This window comes from Clinocottus analis, unplaced genomic scaffold, assembly GCF_023055335.1.
Source record: "Clinocottus analis isolate CAN_PGR_092001 unplaced genomic scaffold, fCliAna1.0.p SCAF_33, whole genome shotgun sequence".
NCBI classification, from domain to species: domain Eukaryota; kingdom Metazoa; phylum Chordata; class Actinopteri; order Perciformes; family Cottidae; genus Clinocottus; species Clinocottus analis.
This window is the reverse complement of record NW_027176076.1, coordinates 618,805-637,518: the sequence shown is the minus strand read 5'-3', so window position 1 is coordinate 637,518 and position 18,714 is coordinate 618,805. Positions and strand designations below refer to the sequence as shown.

Sequence of the window (18,714 nt, the reverse complement as noted above, 5' to 3'; positions counted from 1 at the left end):
GATTTCCGGTCAGGCCTTCAAAATAAAAGCCCATTTAGCGCAGAGACGTTGTCACGTTTTATGCAAAGTCTCGACAACCCGGTCTTCCACAGACCATCTCACTGACTTGATGCAGCTTTTTTTTCCACCCTCACATGTACGCGCTCCCACGCTTTCATTCGCACGCGCTCAAACACACGCGCGCGCGCGCGCGCACGCACACGTTCACTTACTCACTCCTTTCTCTTTTCTAAAGCCCCTTGTGAAACAGATTGACAGGCTAGAATGAAAATGAGGCGGACGCTCGCTCACGACTTCAGTGCGTACGCGTCCTTTTGAGAAGACCTCTAAACTTGGATCATATCACCATGGGAGCTATTTGGGCTGCAAGGAACTTTTGTTTGCTTTTGCTCTTGTTAAATAGTCGCCAAAGCGCAGCGCTTCCAGATATTCGAGGTGGGACTGTTGTGAGTGTGTGTTGTGTTTCCCAGTCGTGGAGAGTGCTACTTTACGCACGCTTCAAGGAGTGCGCGCTTGTTGTTTCCCCAGTGCGGATTATTTTTAAATTATTTATTTCGTTTAGTTTCTAAATGTGTAGCCATATACAAACACTACTGTGGAAATGTATGTGCTCGCAGTACACATACATTTGTAAAATAGGTTTTATATTGTATGTAACTTAGCAATTTTCAGGTGAGTTTTCACTAGATTTTTCAAATTGTTATTATTAGAAACTTTTATGATTTAGCTTTATGATTTCTTGCTCGTCTTCTTTTATATACATTCCCAGTAAACACGACCGCCTTAAAAGTGCATATGTGGTAAATGCTAATCTATTTGACTTATTAGACTATTTAAATGTGTTTTGGTAATCATGACCTATAAGATCCATATGGATTTCAGCAGATCATTGTGCAGAAGGGAGTGATGGCTGTCACATTGATGCTATTTGTCAAACTACCCAAGGCTCATACAAGTGCACCTGTAAAGCAGGTTTTAAAGGAGACGGAAAACACTGCGGAGGTAATGTGCTTTTTGTTGAACAGTTTGATTTACATTCATTTGATGTTCGGAAAAAGTGTCAAAGTGTAATCACAGAGTTTGAATGCATTTTTATAATCTATTGTGGTATCATCTCAGAGCCCTGTAATATTTGCACTTATTTAGTCTTTCAATATTTCTTTCAGATAGACAGTTTTCAGTGTTCAAGGACTAAAATGTTTTGATGACTTTTTGATCCGTATATGAACATTGATTTATGTGGTGTTCCCTTCTCAGACATTGATGAGTGTGACTTGGAGTACAACGGTGGCTGTGTACACGAGTGCAACAATATTCCAGGCAATTATCGCTGCACTTGTTATGACGGATTCAATTTGGCACATGACGGACATAACTGTCTAGGTAAGGTCGACTTTAAACCACTCAGTAAATAACACGTTCTCTTCATGCAGTGATTTAAAAGATGTGTTAGTATTTGAAATTTGATTTGGAAAAAAAACCTTTATTGTCATCCCCAATGTTTGTAAGCCTTTAACAAACCTAAATAAAACTGATTTGTAATTATAGCAAATACTATTCCAGAGTTTTGTAAACACTGTGAACAAATGCAATCAATCCGCTGTCCTGTAGATGTGGATGAATGCAAGTTCAACAATGGCGGGTGCCAACACACTTGTGTTAACACCATGGGCAGTTATGAGTGCCGTTGCAAAGAGGGCTTCTTCCTCAGCGACAACCAGCACACATGCATCCACCGCTCTGTTGGTGAGTGAACAACATGCACACTTGTTCTGTAAACAGCAGTCGTTCCTGCATCTGTCAGCCTGATGACACAGATGGACTATACTAGAAGGACAATTCATAAAGATTGAGGATATTTGGTCACACACCCACAGCTTAAAGTGTCTGGAGGAAGTACAAGTTTGAACACTGACCAGTTTATTTATACAGTTTTGAATGACTATTATGTGTGTGTGTATGTGTGTGTGTGTGTGTGTGTGTGTGTGTGTGTGTGTGTGTGTGTGTGTGTGTGTGTGTGTGTATGTGTATTTTTGTAGATGCTTGTATCTCTTTCATTATGCTCTGAAAAAAGACAGAATTATAAAGCAAAATCTACAATATTCACATACAAATCTACGATTGACGGCACAATGAGGGGTGACAGGTTCAAGCTGGCTCCCGTCACTGAGCTTTTATCTGCAGCAGCAACATGCTGTGGGAAAAGGATCTCTGTGTCTCGGAGAACAAAATAAGTTAATAACTGCAACACTCGGGTCTATATGGCCTGTGTCACAGATTAGTCTGCAGGGCCTTTGTTTTGTCTTCTTGACTGAAGTCAACTCAAATGCAAGTACTTTCCACTCCATCGGGTCTTGACATCCCCTTTAAATCCTGTGGACTTATCCACTCAGCTGTGACCCATCTATATAAATGGAGATTTAGCTTGAAGCATTATTGAATTTGTTTTAGATAATAGAAGACTTTGGAAAGTTTTTTTTTTCATAGAATGAACTCATATAAACTGGTCTGCTGCTTGCGGCCTTTTCAGATTTGTTGAAAATGTGTTGAAAAGTATTGCATTGATGGTAATGTTTTTGGATTGTGTAAGGCGTGAGAACAATCAGTGTCTTTGAAGATGCCAGACTAATCTCTCAGTATGTGTGCTTTTGTGTGTAGCAGGTCAGTCACTGTAGGAGAGTTTCATTGTGTACCTCTCTCCTTCTTTCTATCCCAGAGGGCCTCAACTGTATGAATAAGGAGCACGGCTGCACCCACATCTGCAAAGAGACACCCAAAGGGGGTGTGGCCTGTGAGTGTCGTCCAGGGTTCGAGCTGGCCAGGAACCAGAGAGGCTGCATCTGTACGTGTTCAACAGCAACAAGCTAACTTTACACTCCATGCCTACAGCCTCAAGTGTTGCACTGTTATAATGTCTAATGGTTGCATGTTGTTGACCCTGCAGTGACTTGTAACCACGGTAACGGAGGCTGCCAGCACACGTGCGAGGACACAGAGAGTGGTCCCATATGCAGGTGTCATGTCAGGTACACCCTGCAGCCTGACAAGAGGTCGTGTGTAGGTGAGCACACTGTTTGTTGACTCGGTTGTTCCACTGGGAATGTGAACCATGGAAGACAAAGTGTTGCACTAATACACTTCTTCTAAAATCTCCTGTTGTCTTAAATATTCTGACAACCATTTTGTACAAAGTCCCCCTGACTGATATTTTTATCCTTTGGTGGGTGCAGTCCTATATTGTGATTTAATCCATCTGACCCACCAGTAGCTCAGTCATTTGATAGTCATGCTTTGCAGCCAAACATTGGTCAAACTTACACATATTGAAAATACTCATAACATCTACAAGTTTTCAAAGATGAGACATGTTTGGGGTTTTTGTGTCTGATAACACATTTTTCCTAATTTTAATTCCTGTTTGGAATATAACAAAACTAGACTTCCGCCCAAGTCCAAGGTGTAGCTTTTCAATGAAAACAGAGTAACATGAAACATCTCTCAGTGTGCATGTTTCTACACAATGGTTCAGAGGGATAAGGATCAGCCGTCAGATATGGGATAATATCTCTGCCTCCAGCAGCAGTGTGTGTGAGGTCCAGGCGTATCACTGCACTGTCACAAGATTCACTTTACTGATCTGGTGTGTTATCTGAAGCACACCAAGTGACTGCAGGCGGAAAGTCTCATGTGTAAACATGCATCTGGTTACTGCAGGAGCTGAAATCATTTTTAAAATGATGGTACTCATGTTTCATTTGGGTGTATTTGTGTCCTGGTTCTCCATCTATTAATGATTGTTTTTTTTTCTGTGTGTCACAGAACGAGATGAAGCCACCACCGAGGCCGCAGACCACAACGCCACTTCCTTTACCGAGGTTGACAAACGGGTCAAACGAAGGCTGTTAATGGGTAATAATGACTCTTCTGCATTTAGAGGCGTACAGCTTGGAATCTGTGTTTTTGCTGAAGCCATGTCGAGCTGCCAGTAACCACTCAGAGGTGTTAAACAGGGGAGAGGACTTAGGTCTAGTAAAGCGATGCATTCCTCAGTCTTTTGAGCAAACTGTGAAATGACTACACACTCACTTTCTCACCCCCAGTTTCCCCCCTGAAAAATATGCATTTGTGACAGTGTGGTACATTTCACGTTTTCCTTCCATTTGGGGGAAGGGCAGCGTGTGAATCTTTTCTTGTATAGTTAGTATTTATCAGTTGTGTGATTTTGGGTCACTTAATACATGTAAAACATTAGAACTTTGGCACTTTACCAAGTACACGGTTAGTATGTGAGCTCTGGGAGTCTTGCCCTGCGTTATAAATAAAACATGTGTTAAGGGTACTTCTCGATGTCAACTTGCACCTAACTAGTGTATGTGCTCTACATACAAACATACAACTGTGCACCATACAATATGTATATGTTCCCACCAGCATTTAAATGTGTTTAAACCAATATTAGATTATATATATATATATATATATATATATATATATATATATATATATATATATATATATATATATATATAATTAAATATCTGTCATGCTTTAAAGTGTTCAAACCCTAATTCAAAATTTATGGAAGATATTATTTATAAGTAACTTTATCATATTACATGGGCTCTGCAGTCCAGGTATTATTAAAGCACTTTGTTTACAAAATCAATGTTCTGTTTTTCTAACGATCTAGTATCTGATATTGAGGAATAACACAGCATTGTTCACAAGTAGGAAGGTCAAACACTTACATTCAAACTGTGTTGTAATTTCAGAAACCTGTGCATTAAACAATGGGGGGTGCGACTGCACCTGTAAAGACACATCCACAGGCGTGCGCTGCAGCTGCCCAGTCGGCTTCACACTGCAGCCGGATGGAAAAACATGCAAAGGTCTGTCTGCCAGTCCTCAAAAAAGTCTTCAGTTTTTGACACACTGATTTAACTTAGTGGATTTGTATAGCATGTCAGGATATCACTTGTGTCCCTACAGATATTGACGAGTGTGAGCTTCATAACGGCGGCTGCGAACACTTCTGCAGGAACACCATCGGCAGCTTTGAGTGCAACTGCAGAAAAGGCTTCAAGCTGCTGACAGATGAGCGTTCTTGTCAAGGTAGAAATGGCTCTTAAATTGTTTTATTCAAACTCCTGTACAGCTGATAAAGACTGGGACAAAGTGAGACTTTCATAAATACACAAGCAGACATTTCCATTGAATCTCTGCACATCCTTATTTTTACCTTATCCTTTCTAATAGACTTGCAATTTCCTGACCAAAGAAGTTATAAATAGTGAAATGCATAATTGACAAGTTTAAGTTGTAGATTAAAACAAATCTAGTTTTATTTAACTAATTAAAATATAAGTTTTTTTTTACTGTTTTGTAAAAGAATAACTAACTAACCAAAACAAAACCTTTAAAACATCAGATAATTAGACATTAGACATACATTGTGTGTGATATTGTGCTTTACCTGTCAGTTTCCTTTCTTGTGTTTTGATTTTTGTTATTGAGGCTCTTTTCTTAACCTTTGGATCAGGGTCCATGCCTTTATTGATGCTGACCTGATTAACTACATGACACTTTTCGTTGAGTGTGAAAGTTCACAATCAAATGTAAATGTGTGTGTGCATGTGTGAAATCCCTCCTGAGTGCAACTGACTGGCCTGCTTGATTTTGATTACAGATATAGATGAATGTTTTTTTGAGCGGACATGTGGTCACACATGTGTGAACTCCCCTGGTGGTTTTCAATGTCTGTGCAACAAAGGCTACACAATGTATGGGCTGGCCCACTGCGGAGGTGAGTCTGAATTAAGTGGCGGGAGCTGTACACATAACAACTTGAGCGTAACACACAAGCAAGCGCTCAATTGAAAAATTTGTGAGGCTAAAAAGCATTCAAAAGTTCTCATTGATGTGTTCGAACATGGACCGTGTAATTACAATAATGATTTTCCTCTTTCCTCTCAGATATAAATGAATGCAGTGTGAACAATGGTGGTTGTGACCAGGGTTGTGAGAACACTATGGGGGGATTTGAATGCTTCTGCCATCCTGGCTATAAGCTACACTGGAACAAAAAGGACTGCATTGGTAAGTCAGCGCCTCCTCCCAACAGTTGAGCGCTGTTGACTTTTTGGAAATTGTGTCACCTCACACATTTTAAACTAAAACTTTGGGGGACAAAAAACAGGAGATACTTTGAATTCTGTTCTCTTTTTCTCTTTAATTCCCTGTCACTTGGTTTTCTTGTGCTTGAGTAAAACATCCAAAATGCTACGATGGTGCTGGTGCTGTCACGCTGTTGGACCTTCTAAACCTCTCCCTCCTTTTTACGATCAAAAGTGTTCTTTTTTACCTTGGAGTTTTGTTGTGATTTCCATCTAGAGGCTGAGGGTTTCCCACCTGCTAAACCCCCCTCTAAACCTACCTTGAACTGTAGTAAGCAGGAGGGAGGGGACCGCTGCTTCCTGACCTGCCAGTCACAAGTTCACATCAGCAGTGGTGAGTTGATTGAGCCAGATCTCCAAATAATATGATTTGTATACCTCTAATTGTATTTCCATAGCACAAGTTCTGCAAAGGAAATAGGAGATCTCTTGGCTTACCAAGATCACAAATGAAAAAGGTTCATGGTTTGCACAGTCACTTGTCACTAATTGTTAAATCACTTACTCTCTGAGGATCCACTATCTTTTTGAGTGTTTTCCTCTCATGAACCACGGCTGGCCTGCAAGCTGTACATAACTTTAATTCAGCACCAATTTAGCCCTCGGTGTCTAACCACTGCCAACCATTTCATACAGCCGTTTTAGAGTGAAAGCTTTCCAGAAGGTCAATGAAATAAGAAAAGTGACGTCTCGGACACATTTATCCAATCAGTTGACAGTCAGGTGCATCATTCGGTTTTCTGGCATGATAAGTCCAAAACAGCGTGGCACAGCCCAGGTCGGGTATTATCTGATGCAGCTATGTTTTTGAAATATGAAGCAGCATGGCTGAAGCATGCTATTGGAGCCGCAATTAGAAAGTAAGTGAAGCTGTTCTAGCTCGAGTTGTCAACAACAGTCTGCTGTGTGGCTCTTCATGTTCCTACACGCTGCTTGTTTACCCTCTATGACTTGGCTTTTGTGGCCTTAACTTTTGTCTGTGTTGGTCCGCTTGTCACGGCCTCTTGTGTGTTTGCAGGGACGGAGGATTCCTATACGGTGACCTGTGGAATGCCTCTGCCCTGCTTGGCTGATACACAAAGGAACAACAGCGGCTTGCATTGCTTGGGCAAGTACAAAAAATCACAGATTTACATCTTTCTTTCTGCTCTGATACACAAAACGGTAACTCATGAACAGCTCCCTTGTTTGCAGTTGATATATAAGTAGATCAAAATAATGCAATTCTGTTCCTGTGTCCTACAGGTCCAGAAATGGCCAGTGTTCCACGCATCAAGACCACAGCCACTTTCAAGTCAGGCACTACAAAATGCAACTTAAAAAAAAGTCAGGAGAAGCTCAAGGAGAGCTTAAAATCACCACACTCAGGTACAGAGGTTGCCACACAACAAACATAACAATGCCTCCAAACACAAGACTTAGATCACTGATAGACCAGGATTACAATTACAGCTCTTTTATGTTACTGGTTATAAAACATTTAGGATTTACTAAGAGCTGGCAGCATCTAAAGCCACAGTCTTTAGAAGATAAAGCAGACCTGAAGCCTGCTTCAAAGTAAACCAAAAACCAAAGGCAAATGTGAAAGAAATTTGTGGTTAAAGTGATGTGGTTTTGGGTGTCTTGAATGTCTCCGCGCAGCACTTTGTCTGGCTGTGACAGGGGAGGATGTAATTAGCCATACCATGCCTTTCAGTTGGGTCTGACCTAGCCATCAATCAAATGGGTTTCCGATTGTAGGATTATTTTTGCTTCTCCAAAGGGTTTTGGCATGGTCTTTTACAACCCTCATAGTCCACCAAAGAGCACATCATCGTTTTAAATAAAGGAAACTGTCACTGTGACATCTTATCACTTTCTTCAGCTTTTAATTATCAAATTAACTGCATATATTACTGTGATTGTGTGATGGTGCGTGTTGTTTCGTTTCTGTAATACTGTCTATAATTTTCTTTAACAATTGTGCGATTGTGTGTGTTGTTTGTGTGTGTCTGCTGGGTGTGGCGTGGTCATGGGGGGGTGGTGGGGGGTGGGTTGTCTCAAATGTCCACAGATAGCAGGTTCCTCTTCACTGAAAATGTCCAGTTCAGCTTCGTGAGGCTGCGCTGCTCCTCGTCCGGGCTGCGAATGCGTAGCCGCCACGGCAGGAAGGCTGGCGAGGAGGACAGCTCCTCAATAACAGCTGAGTTTGAGCTGGATGTGAACCTAGAGGAGGTAACAGGTTGGTCTCTCTGCGCTTCCCCTCTGCCTGCCTGCAACCTTTGCTTCTTGTTCTCCATCTTTTGTTCGCTGTTGTCTGTTTGTCACTAAACAAACCAAACTGTGAAAGTATCTCCTGTTTTGACTTGGCTATGGTGGTGGGCTTGAGGTTGGGTCTTGATTTGTTTTTGTTTCATGTCCTTGAATTCTTTATAAGTGTTGGCCTGGTTTGTATTTTCCCTTGACTTGATGGTGCATTTGTGCAAATGTCGAGAATAGCGTGCAAGCATCCACGCATGAATGTACAATTTCCACCAGAATGATTGTTGAAACAGTGGTGGAATCAAATGCCTCTCTCAGCAGAGAGCTGTGACCTGAACTGTGTGCGCCGACGCTCAGAGAAGAGGCTCAGGAAGACCATCAGGACCCTAAGGAAGTCCATCAACCGGGAACAGTTCCACCTGCACTTTGCCGGGTCTGACTACGAGCTCGCCAAGAGCCTGGGCAAGCCGGCAGAACTGCCAGGACACTGTGTGGGGGGACAGGTGCTTGTGGGCAGGAAGTGTGGTGAGTTTGATTTTTGTATTTACTTGTTATTCAACACAGACACCTTTGTGGTCAGGACATGCACACATGCACCTTTAGCCAGGCATCTTTTCTGCTGGATAGATTGATGCATTTGATTATTCAAGAGTCGAGATGCAACCACCAAATACAAGGCAGCACTGTCTCTGACGAGGCCGTATACACACTGGAGACTCACAGTCGTGTCTTAATGCAATTGAAACGGCTCATGCCAGTAACATATATTTAGCTGATGTATTAAGCTGGTTTAATGATTGGATTTAGAGCAGGTGTTGGCCAGATGAGTGACATATTTGGTTTGCACACATGCTGTAATGAGCTGGTTTGAGGGGAGAACGAGCTGGCATGGAGGAACAGAGAGACTGTTGTTGGCCTTCTACGCTGTGAGATCTTTTTAGCATCTCCCTGGGATAACAGTGTAACATGAGGGCTGGCGGCAGGTCTCTTGGTAGCTGTTGCCTCTCGGTTGGAGTTTTATATACAACCTGTGATGGAGAAAATGTTCATTAAAAAAGACCGCACACTGTCAGTGTTTGAGGGCTGGAGGCTGGTATGTGTTTTCTCTAGCTGTTGGGTCTGTGGGCCCCTAGTTTTGGGCCTCACAGTAAGTTTGCTGCCTGTTGCTAGCCATCTTTATATCAGAGAGAGGAAACCGGTGCCTTTCTTCTGTTGAGATGTCTAAATATTTATTGAAATTATATGCGTTTGGTTTGATATCTGCACACCACTGTTGAAGATGTTTGAATCTGATGTCGACCCAGATCATTCGTGAACCGCACACAACTCTGACAGGGTGTTTGAAGTAGTCCCACCCCCCCCCTCCCTTTTTGAACTGCTGAAGAATTGGACTGACGAAAGTGTCTAACTGGAGCCTGTCAGAAACTATTCGGTTGTTTCTTGAAATATTGATTGTTGAAAGAAAATCAGCAGCTTTACTCTACAGATACCCCCCTGTAACACCATATGTGCTGGAAATCTACATTCACATTCAAAATCATTATACCGTTGAGCTGTGCTGACATGATTTAAACCTAAACTGCTCCTGTTCATTATTTCTATCTTTCAGTTACATACTGTAGGTCTTAAGTGTCTTGATTTCTTAACTCCCCCGCTATGCTTTCAGGTCAACATTAAGCAGTCTATTGGCCATGGCAGGGGTGTAGACATGTAATTTGGGAGAGGAGGAAAGGGGGGCTGAAAGGCATTCTTCTTAACCTCCAGCTCTTTAAAGGAGCTATATTTTCCCCTCCTCCCCCACTCCCGCTCTGGCTTAGCTCAGAGTGCAGTTTAGTCCTTTTCAGTTTGCCCACTCCATTGAAAACCCCATTTGAGGCTCTCTGCCTCAGAGAGATGACAACACAGCCTTCTGTGCATTTGGAGAAAGTACGCTCTCACCTCTTTTTTAAAGCATTTCTTCTGTGATTCTCTGATTCATTTTGGCATCGGTTTGTATTCCACAGCTTTGTTTTTGTTGGAATAAGATGTATTCATGATTTATTTTATGTTTTATAGACATATTTTGTTGTCCGGGTGCTTACTTGTACTGTTGATAATTGTGAGCATCTGCCTGCATCAGAATGAACATTTATATTATAAAAATTAAAACAAGTGCAAACAGATAAAGAGCGATCCAGGGTATGCAATGAATGGTGCGCATCCACGTCTATTTGACTGTTGTAGTCAACTTGTTTGCGTGTTTGTTTTAACACTGAAGATGTTTAGGAAGTGCTGTTGATTCAAGCTGGCAGTTTGAGTGCTGTGTCCCCCCTGCCTCCCAGCTGGGGCCACTTTGCATGACCCCCAGCCACTAAACTGCTAAAGAGAATTGACTTCAGCCACACCATGGGAATCAATTAGCATCAGTTGTTTGGGCCTCCGCTTGATGGGTGCGAGCAGCGATTGGGCCAAGCAGAATGGGGGGTTTCAGAAACCTGACCCCTTTTATTGGGTTCAGCTCCTTACCACTGTGATACCGTAGTGTTTTCCTATGTCATCAAGTAGGCAAAGACTGGGGACTTGAATAGAGGTGAAAGGTCTTTTAAACCTCTTTGGGGCCATCAATTCGAGGACTCTATAGCAGCGTTCTTTGCATTTGAAAGGCTTCAAGGTTTCTTCTCTCTTTCACTCTCACTCTCTCTCCTCTCTCACTGCTTTCCTCTGTCAAATAAAAGCTGTTTGAGGACAATGCAAAGATGGCTCCTCATGGTCTTTCAGAATAAACAATAGACCTCAAAAAATGAACTGCTCTTGAGAGAATTACATTTTCTTTCTTTAAAGGAAAATCGAACAATTTGCTGAGCCACGTATAATGGATCTACGTTAAGGCTTTTGTGTTTTGGTCTTTTAGAGATAGTGGTTTCTCTGCTTACTGGCTGCTTGGAGGCTACAAATGAAGCACATTTTGTGCCAAAGGCCTGGAATTTAATTGAGTTATTCTTATGTGAGATCAGCTTAAGTTTTCAAGTCAAGTTCTTGAGACTATCAGACAGATGCGGTAATTCCCAAAATTAATTACAGACATCAGGCTGAATGGGAGGAACCAGAGTAAAACTGTGCTTTGGTCCCTTTAATCAAGACTTGACACTTTTGTAAGATCTAAGGGGGATACTCTCTTTGATTTAGTTCTGTGTTTGCTTTTAAAAGCGGTGAGTGTGCTTATGGTAGCATTAGAAGTTCCTCCCTGATGCGCAGTCATGTTATATCAAGTATCAGGACGTGTCAGATGTGGGGCATAAAGGCAGCTGTGGAGAGGGTTGGAGCTCTCTTGTCTGAGTGATTTGTGTATGGCTGTTGGTTGGTTTGCAAAAGCATTTTAACAGCTTAATGCTGGGTTTTTGCACACATGTTTGTCCCTACGCATTTGCTTACAGAGTTTGTTAGTGTCTTGGACCTAAAGCTTATATAGAGGATCCATGTGATGGTTCGCACAATCAATCATTTCTCAATTGTTATATACATGTAAGCTACAAAGAACACAATAATTATTGTATTTTGCCAGAAGATCGTGTTCCTGGTTACAGGCTCAAACCTTCAAAGACGTTTGTGCGTGAGATTGAGCAGATAACTCGTCATAAACACTCAGAAGATACCATGGTGAAAAGCAAAGACTGTGTGATAAATTTAGGACACAGAAGTGATTCTGTAACAGGTACCCTACTGAGTATACGGATGCTTAAAGCTCCGAAACTGGTACAAGCTTAGTGCTTCTTATAATGCTTATTGCCGTGTAAGTAAAACTCTCAAATCTTTCAACAGTTAAATTGATCAAGCGCAGCCTTTGATGTGATAAGGATGCTCTTCATTGTGTTTATAAGTTTCAAGTATGTGCACAGTTCTGTTTGATTACTCTTGGCAGCTGAAGCATGAAGTCTGGGCTACTTTACTTTATTGATCTTGTCATGCGATTGAACTGCTGTATTTATGGTGTAAATCTACAGTGTGATAACTGTTTGATTATGTGTAACCACAGGGTATGCTGCTATATGTTTTGGATTATGTCTGCATGTCATGGTCTATCTCCCTTCCTGACACTGACCTGGCTGCTAAGATTGTTGTAAATTACAGTTTAGACACATCAGTTTGTTTTGGGTGTCTTTACTGAAGTGTTTGTGTTCGGTTTGTGAGGAAAATGTTTGATTTCCTCAGCTTGAATAATTACATGTGTCTCTCTACTTGGTTTATATTACAGTATTGTTTTTGAGAGAATAATAGATGAAAATAATAGCACTAAGACTAAACTAGCAGCTAGTAGCAATGTGACACACAACCCCAGCTTGACAGCTTCTTGGAGAAACATTGCAGGCCTAAATATAGTCAAACATTTCTTTGTTTACAGTCAGGGATGCACATGTGTTTGTGAGTTATGCTCCAAGTAAATCATTGAGTTAATAACCTCAGATCTATCTTGGTGTCATTCCCCACCTGTCTGTTAGTGAGCTGCAGTGTTGGGACTTACTACGACGGGGATCAGGGAAGGTGTGTGTTGTGTCCATCTGGAACGTATCAGGATGAGGAGGCACAGCTGTCTTGTGAAGTCTGTCCTGGACCGGAAGGAAGAGACGTCTCCAAGGTGGTCGGAGCTCGAAACATGTCAGAGTGTGGAGGTAAGAGAGTCAAGTCAATTTCATTTATGTGGCTCAAAACCACACCCACCTTCACTGTAAGTACTTATGATGGCTCTCTGTAAGCCATCAAGGTTCTGCACAGTTTTTCACAAACTGACATCCACAATCAAATTAAACACATGACAAATATATACACATTCAATGAATAGTGTGACATTCTGGGAGCTTTAGAGCTGGTGATAAGTGGATTTTATTACTTTTGGACAGACTCATGCAAGCTGTTTCCCCCTGTTTCTAGTCTTTGTGCTAAGCTAAGCTAGCCGACTGCTGGCAATAGCTTCATATTTACCGCACAAACATAAAAGCAGCATCAATCTTCTTATCTAAAAAAGGGCAAGAGAGTGCAGACACATTTCTCAAATTGTCAAACTATTTCTTTATAGATCATAAAAGCTTGAATTCCATGGTAAGATGTTTAAGAGAAAGAAATCTTTTAATTTGGCTTTTATTATTTCATCCTGTTGGTAATGACATAATTTAATAATCTAAAATACTGTTTAGATAATAAAAACAAAAGGATATGATCATTCATAAGACAAAGTATAAATATAATGTTAAATCGGGAATAAATAAACAAAAAGCAGAAGAAAAGAAATTAAGGCACAGAATGAGACAAAATGTTGATAACTATTTTGTGAATATGAGCCACACAGGAAGCAGTGGATCACTGATAAAGATCTCTCCCCGGCAGATGTTCTGCTTTGTGTAAAGCTAAAGAAACCCGAGCTGAGATGTTAAAGATGTATTTGAATTCAAAAGATGAACTCTGCTTTTTTCAGTCTGGAATAATAGCTTAAGAAGCCACCATGTTTTGGCCTCCTCCTATGCTGTTATCAGAATCATTTCATGGCTGACTCTCAGATCCCATCTACTCTGTCAGACTAAACAACAAGAAGCAATCAGCACACTCCCACTGGCTCCCAGTTTGTATTTGTCGCCCAGGAGTTACACTCTGTTGAGTTATGCATTACAGATAAAATATGGCATTATTCCATTACCATTTGCTTTAGTTTGCCATATCTTATCTCAATGGAAGGAGAGAATATGTTCTCTCATATTACACTTGAAAGATCTAAGAGGAAACACTTCAATCGAAGTGATGAAGCTCTAAAGGTTTTGTCTTACAGTTCACACTCTTGACTCTTGTTGTTCAGGTCAGTGTTCCCCAGGTCACTACTCTCATGACGGCTTCATCCCCTGCTCGCCATGTCCACTCGGAGCGTACCAGTCAGAAGTGGGACGCACCACCTGCTTCCCTTGTGGAGGGAACCTGGTCACCAAGCGCAGTGGAGCTGTTAACTTTCAGGAGTGTGAGACTAAAGGTGTGAAAGTCATATCTGTCATTGTTGTTTTAGGGTAAACAAACAAATAACTTTAGTTCAGTGCTATTTTCTCTCTTGGTTTAACACAAATGAAGGGATTAGATGGTTGTTTATGAAAATCTGTCAAACTTATTCAATGAATTGAAACATATGTGGTTGTTGGCTTATACAACAAAGACAGACTACTTTTTTCATTTGGCATCCCAACAGTATCATGGGCTTGTGAGACTCTGGATTCATTTTGGGTGTTGACAAGAACTCTGCCGCCCTCTGCAGCTGTTCTTTTGTCTTTACATTGAGGCACTCAAGTCCTTTTACAATGATACACATCTAGATATGAACCTTTTTCTTGGAAAAAGTGTTTGTATTTGCTTGATGACAGTGCATTTTTTGTATAATTGGTTTTGAATGGTTGGGGCATTATATCAACTAACAGCCCTCTATCACTGCCATTGGGTCCTGCAGTCCAGTGCTCTCCGGGACATTACTATAACACCACCACACACCGCTGCATCCGCTGTCCCATCGGCACCTATCAAGGAGAGTTTGGGCAGAACTACTGCGTCTCCTGCCCTGGAAATACCACGACCGACTTTGATGGCTCCACCAACTTCATGCAATGCAAAAGTATGTATGTCGCTATGCCCTAGTTCCTCTGAATCATGTAGACATAGACACTGAAATTTGGGATTAAGTGGCAGATAGTTTACTTTGCTGCACCAAGAACAAAAAAAAAACTATCTGACACATCTGTGTCCCTTCACAGACCGACAATGTGGAGGAGAGCTTGGGGATTTTTCTGGCTTCATCGAGTCCCCCAACTACCCGGGAAACTACCCAGCCAATGTGGAATGCACCTGGACCATCAACCCACCGCCCAAACGCAGGATCCTCATTGTCGTCCCAGAAATCTTTCTGCCTATTGATGACGAGTGCGGAGACTACTTAGTAATGAGAAAGAGCTGTATGTTTTCATCGTGTGACTTTGTGTTTGTGTGTAATAAGCAAAAACTATTCCACCAAGAGGTTAACTATTAACTTAAGGTTAAGTGTTAGAGGTTATTTTAAAACTGGGTCAACCAAAATGGTAAAATATTTTCAGTTGGTATGAATGTTACCAAGGAGAAGCAACATAATATATCTCTATGCTATTACTAATTACTTTCATAAGCTAATTAAAGACACCATCTTGTGTGCTCATTTTACAGCTCTGTCCAACTCAGTGACAACCTACGAGACTTGTCAGACATACGAACGTCCCATCGCTTTCACCTCCCGCTCCAAGAGGCTCTGGATACAGTTCAGGTCCAACGAGGGAAACAGTGGGAAAGGTTTCCAGGTCCCATATGTGACATATGATGGTAAGAAGAAATGTGATGTTTGCTGCTATAACTTGTGAAAGATACAGATTTGGTATTGGGAGTATCAAGATATACAAATGTTATTCCGTCTATACAATTGGTTGGTGCTGTATTGATATTTTTAGCTCAGGTATATAGCTACTGAAATGCTTGTCATTGTCAGGTGCTTTACCCTGAAAGGGAAAAGGGTTTTGATCAGTGCAGCGATGTTTGATTGTTACAAATGGACTGATTTTACGTTGATGCACAGTGAAGCAAACAAACGGACTGTCATGCTACAAAAATTTGCGTTAAGCAAAGCACATCAAACTTCGACTTACAACCAGGTCACTCCAGATTGGGCTGCTTTAACAACAATGATGTTGCAACCTCAGAGTGTCACATGTGGTTTGTTTTATTATTCTCATCAATGAGCTCTTTTATGTACTTCATTTGTTTCAGAGGACTACCAAGAATTGATAGAAGACATAGTCAGAGATGGAAGATTGTACGCTTCAGAGAATCACCAAGAAATCCTAAAGGTATGTGTGCACAAATGATTAACGAGAAGCACTTATTGTCTTTGTGTGGGTTTTCTAACCTAAAGCCAGAGTTAGAAAAACATTTTGACATGTGGTTGTATATAATGTGGCACAAAATAACACATCAACGGCATTCAAACAGTGTTTGATTACTATATCTTGAAATAGCATCAAGAAAAGCATAAAACATAACAAAATGCTACATCCTGACATCAATATTCACCAAATCTACACCACATAAAATAGAAAAATATGTACAACACACTAAGAGAAGGAAAACAACTTAAATAGAAGAAAAATGTAGAGCTGGAAAGTTTTCCACAACACACTTTAATGTGTACATTGTATGCTTCCATTAAAATGAAAGATATGAAAGTAGAGAACTGAGGGCAGACATTAAACCAGTGACATTTCAGAGATACGGTTCCCACCAGGGCATCCCTAGCTGCGTCGTCGACATTGATTATTCAGAGCAGTACTATCCTTCACTTGTTGATTTGTGTTGCTCTTTATTCATTAGTCAGTTCTGAGATCCAGTGAGCATGCCGTGCCCTCCTTTGGAGACTTGTGGAAATACAGGCTGCTACTCACACTATATCATGTTTTTTTTGCTTTCCATCAATGCATTGCATTTTTTTTTTATCAGGACAAGAAACTCATGAGGGCGTTGTTTGATGTTCTGGCTCACCCGCAGAACTTCTTCAACTACACAGCACAAGAGTCAAGAGAAATGTTCCCCAAATCATTCATCCGCTTCCTGCGCTCCAAAGTCCTGAGATTCCTTCGCCCTTAGAATGAGCGGTTACTGGATATTTCTTGAAAACCCTAGATTAGATACTGGACACAGTATCCGTTTTATCCACTGACGTCTTTAAGAATATTCTGTAGTTATCTGTTTTTTTCACATGGAGTGACACAAGAGCGGACTACACACTTGATGAAACTGATCCTGCAGAGAAAGTGGACAAGTGGAGCTTTAAGAGGAAGAAATGATTAGTGATAAAGTGTGACAGTGTAAACCTACATGGCCATCTTCAGATGGTGATCTGGATTACTTTGTTTGGAAATTTAAAAACGTCTTTTGATAGATAACAGGCGAATTGTAATGACTTTAGATATTAAAGTCACCATATCAGGATTCAATGATGTACATGCTAACATGGTGAGACATTTGCTGATAGAATCAATATATCAATATTGTTTTTTTAAAATACTCTCACTAAACAGATATACATATAATGAATGTCAGTGATTCTGTATATATAGTGTGTATCTAGTTTTAACATAGGCTACTTTCACAGGTAGAGCTTAATTGAAAAAAAAAGAAACTGCTATATGTCAGAAACAAATATAGCACAAATGTTTTCTCGATAACATTAGCACTACTAAAGAAGTAGTGGCACCACAAAAGCAATTATTCTGATGAATGTTTTGTATATGATGTAAAAAGTTTTAGATGAAATGTGAATGTATTGTAGTGACTACGTACATTTTTGACAGTCAAGCATTGATGCAATTGCTTGAGGCTCATGTATGTGATACCCTATGGTGTGTGGATGAGTGCTACTGCTCTGAAAACATGACACAAGGATGCATCAATATATTTTCATATCGTTTACTAGCAACCAAAGAAAACAGCATACAAGAAAAAAAGTCCTGTAAAATAGAATTGAGTAATTTACCTGTCTTTGATGACACATGTATGTATATTTTTTATGTTTTTGTACATCCAATATGCTGTAAATAAAGACAGGAAACTTATTTTGTGTTTGTATTGTCCCATTTCTAATTTTTTCATGTCACCAAATGGAACGTTTGGAATTATTTTTGCATTTCATTCACATATACACCATGACCTTATGTGACATGAACTTAAAGTTAACAATACTCATCATCAAGACATAATTTCGACTTAAACATAACACTCCTTGTCTTTATAATTGCTGCCTGCCTGCATATATTTTATGTACATTGAGCTACTTATTCAAGAAATTCAGATAAAGTGACTTTTGTATATCATTTCCCATTCATGTCACCTGGAATATAAGGGAACTGCAACTATTTAACAAGACATAATAATCTTGCAATAATAGGGAAATATAAATACAAGTAGTGTAAATCTAGATATAAAGAGGCTCTACAGGTAGTGTAAATAAATAATGTAAACAAATATAAAGAGCAGATTAAGAATGTATAAAGTGACTATATATGTTATGCATAGTTAGTATCCTGTTATGTCTCCTCCATATGGTATCTTTGCTAATTATTTCCTCAATGCATTGTAACCCCACTTTCCCCACAGACCTCTTAATGGTCGCCTAACCAGCGTTTGGCAATCCGACTATGTGCGTTCGTTTTATAACAAACCGGTTATTAGCAAGGGCGGGGTGCAGCGAGGGTTTTTTTTCTGACGTTTTTTTCAGAATTGT

General features: G+C 40.5%; 1 protein-coding gene across 1 annotated transcript; it reads left to right on the top strand.

Annotated features, from left to right (window-relative positions):
* Positions 1-265: 265 nt before the first annotated feature.
* Positions 266-18,003, top strand: scube2 (signal peptide, CUB domain, EGF-like 2). Its single transcript, XM_068596001.1, has 23 exons — positions 266-435; positions 886-1,002; positions 1,258-1,383; positions 1,612-1,746; positions 2,717-2,842; positions 2,945-3,061; positions 3,820-3,909; positions 4,773-4,889; positions 4,990-5,112; positions 5,687-5,803; positions 5,974-6,096; positions 6,391-6,507; positions 7,192-7,281; positions 7,419-7,541; positions 8,227-8,394; positions 8,733-8,939; positions 12,890-13,060; positions 14,236-14,403; positions 14,869-15,030; positions 15,170-15,367; positions 15,612-15,764; positions 16,206-16,285; positions 16,932-18,003. Exons 1-23 carry the CDS (start codon positions 348-350, stop codon positions 17,076-17,078), a joined length of 3,063 nt encoding a protein of 1,020 aa, XP_068452102.1. The 5' UTR covers positions 266-347; the 3' UTR covers positions 17,079-18,003.
* Positions 18,004-18,714: the final 711 nt, after the last annotated feature.